The 2,530-nt window shown below is 40.4% G+C and overlaps 1 protein-coding gene across 1 annotated transcript; it reads left to right on the top strand.

The window, feature by feature from the left end:
* Positions 1 to 555: 555 nt before the first annotated feature.
* On the top strand, positions 556 to 2,146 carry LOC149249764 (putative UPF0481 protein At3g02645). The gene is made up of 2 exons (XM_089456315.1): positions 556 to 1,246; positions 1,361 to 2,146. Exons 1-2 carry the CDS (start codon positions 626 to 628, stop codon positions 2,084 to 2,086), a joined length of 1,347 nt encoding a protein of 448 aa, XP_089312441.1. The 5' UTR covers positions 556 to 625; the 3' UTR covers positions 2,087 to 2,146.
* The last annotated feature ends 384 nt before the right edge of the window (positions 2,147 to 2,530 follow it).

Below are 2,530 nucleotides of genomic sequence, written 5' to 3'. Positions count from 1 at the left end.
TTTATATACGTTAATAATATTTTATTATTAAACTTATAATGACAAACAATTTGGTGGAAGGCCGGTATGTGCACTTTGATGAAGGTATCAATATTATTTGTCATATTTAATATGCCTTTGGTATGATATGGAGCATCCAATGCTTTTGGTATGATAGGGAGCATTTTTCGTTAATAGATTTTGATGGAGGTACAATTATTGAAATAGCAACTTGCATCGTTTAAATAAATTGGGTGATTGGGACGTCTAGTAAGATCGCTGTTCAGAGTATTAATATTGCAATTTTTTCCTGAAAAATGTCGACAGAACAGGAAACAGTCGACGGGAATAAAGGGGTTATATGATTAAGGTAGAAACTATGTTATCAAAATCGAACAGTTGTAAAGGGGATAAATTATTGCAAAGAAGCTGTTCACACGTAAGGGTTCCTGCTCTCTGTCCTATTCAATCAGTTTACTTTCGGAAAGGATGCAAGGCGATTCCCTCCAATTACATATTATTTGCACATTCCATTCAGTTCTGAACATACCTACACCTTAGTGCAATATATATATGCAGGCGGAAATCCGAGAACAATCTGGACGTTCAAAGAGGTAGCGCTAGCTGTTCAGTGCTCGTTTGAGTGATGGGGGAAGAGAAAACACCGCTAGTGTTCAGGATGGAATGGCTGGAACAAGTTACAGAGATTATAGAGATTATTGATAATAATAAATTTCTAGCAAACGTGGGTAAGGTTCCGCGCGTAGCTAATGCCCTCTTGGATGCGAAACCAGAGGCGTACATACCACACTTCGTCTCCCTGGGACCGTACCACCACTCCAAACTGGAGAAAAAAGTTGCGGCCGCTTCGTCTGCGGGAGATAGTTACGAATTTCGCGAGCTGAAGATGTCAACAGCGGAGGCGTACAAAGTCCAGTCAGCGGCTACGTCCTGGCGGAATGGCAAGAAAAGAATCGAGGAAATGATAGAAAAGATCAAAGGAAAGCGGCAAGCGATTGAGGAATTCTATGACTGGCCAATTCCTAAGGATGGCGAGTACCTGGAGAACTTCGCTCGTATGATGGCGATAGATTCATCGTTTCTGTCACGTTTCTTATCCACTCCGTCTGAATCATCAGATGAAGACATGAAATGTTTAAGGAGGCTTGAAGTCTCTATAAAGTGCGACATTCTGAAGCTGGAGAATCAGATCCCGCTGTTTCTGTTGAAAGAGGCTTTAAATGATGCAGGCCAGCAGATCAGTCAGGTATGTAGGAACAAGTTCAGTGCAGAGTTGTCTCCTTTCAATCAATTCGACATAACCCTTAATGATGTTGATCAGCCGCATTTTCTGGGTTGCCTGCACGCATTCCTTTCACAGTTGGTGCGTATGGAAGTAACGGAGGGGGAAGGAGCGACTGTATTTCGAAGAATGAAGCACTCTCTGGAAGAGGGTGTTGAAGTGGTCATTGCAGCGGTCTTCACCCTTTTCCGTGTGACGCATCCATCCAAAGAAGGGCGACATGATATTCTAAACTCATACAACGCGGGGGAGTTGGGAAAGGGTGGCATTCAATTCAAATCCTTCTCCACCGTGAATGATAAGATCCAATTCAACAAGTACTCGGGCACGCTGTACCTTCCCCAGATCACCGTATCCGAAATGGAGACAGAAGTGTTGTTAAGGAACATGCTTGCCTTGGAGTTCAATGACTTCACCCGTGGTGACCACATGACGCGCTACGTTGGGCTCATGGACTGCCTCATCGACTCGGCCGAGGACGTTCGACTGCTCCGGGAATCGCAAGTCATTCTTCGCGGAAGTGTGATGATGAGTGACGAGAGCATAGCCGAGATGTGGAACGGGCTTTGTCATCCCATCTTCAAGGGCCATTTGGAGCCTCCCCAGGATCTCAACAATGCACTGAAGGAAGTGCTTATCAGAAAGTATTACATGAGCATTGTCAAAAAAGTGTTGTGGGAATTCTATTGGGACCATCTGTCTAAGCCAGGAAAGGGTGTTGCTTTGTTTGTTGGAATTCTTCTTCTCGTCATGACCATTCTACAGACTTTCTGTACCGTGTACGACTGGGTCAAAAAAAATTGAACGCTAAGCAACCGTAGATATGATTTTAGGATTGCTGTGGTTAGAAATCGATGTATGAACTTGGTGAATATATATTTCCTTATAAATATATATTTCCTTGCGTAAAGATTTTAATTATTAATTTACTTTTAAAGGTTTTGTGTTTAATTATATGTTATTTTAGAAGGGAATATATAAATAATGAATTTTAATTTATGTTTTATATTTATTTTATTTATTTTTTGTGTTGGTATATATAGTTAGTTTATGTTTTTTAATATTTTATTTTGATTTATATGCATGTAAAAAAATATTTTTATGTTTTTTCATTAGGTTTAATATATCATTTTTATTGGGGAGGGGAATTGGATCAATGACTTTACATCAAGGAGTATTTTAAGACAACACCTAATCATTAAAGGTTGTCTTAACACAACACCCAATCATTGTCTATCCCAAACCCAT

This window comes from Pinus tabuliformis, chromosome 7 (assembly GCF_031772625.1).
Source record: "Pinus tabuliformis cultivar Carrire ecotype Pingquan chromosome 7, CPIR1, whole genome shotgun sequence".
NCBI classification, from domain to species: domain Eukaryota; kingdom Viridiplantae; phylum Streptophyta; class Pinopsida; order Pinales; family Pinaceae; genus Pinus; species Pinus tabuliformis.
The sequence above is the reverse complement of the archived record's forward strand: the minus strand, read 5'-3'. Positions and strand labels throughout refer to the sequence as shown.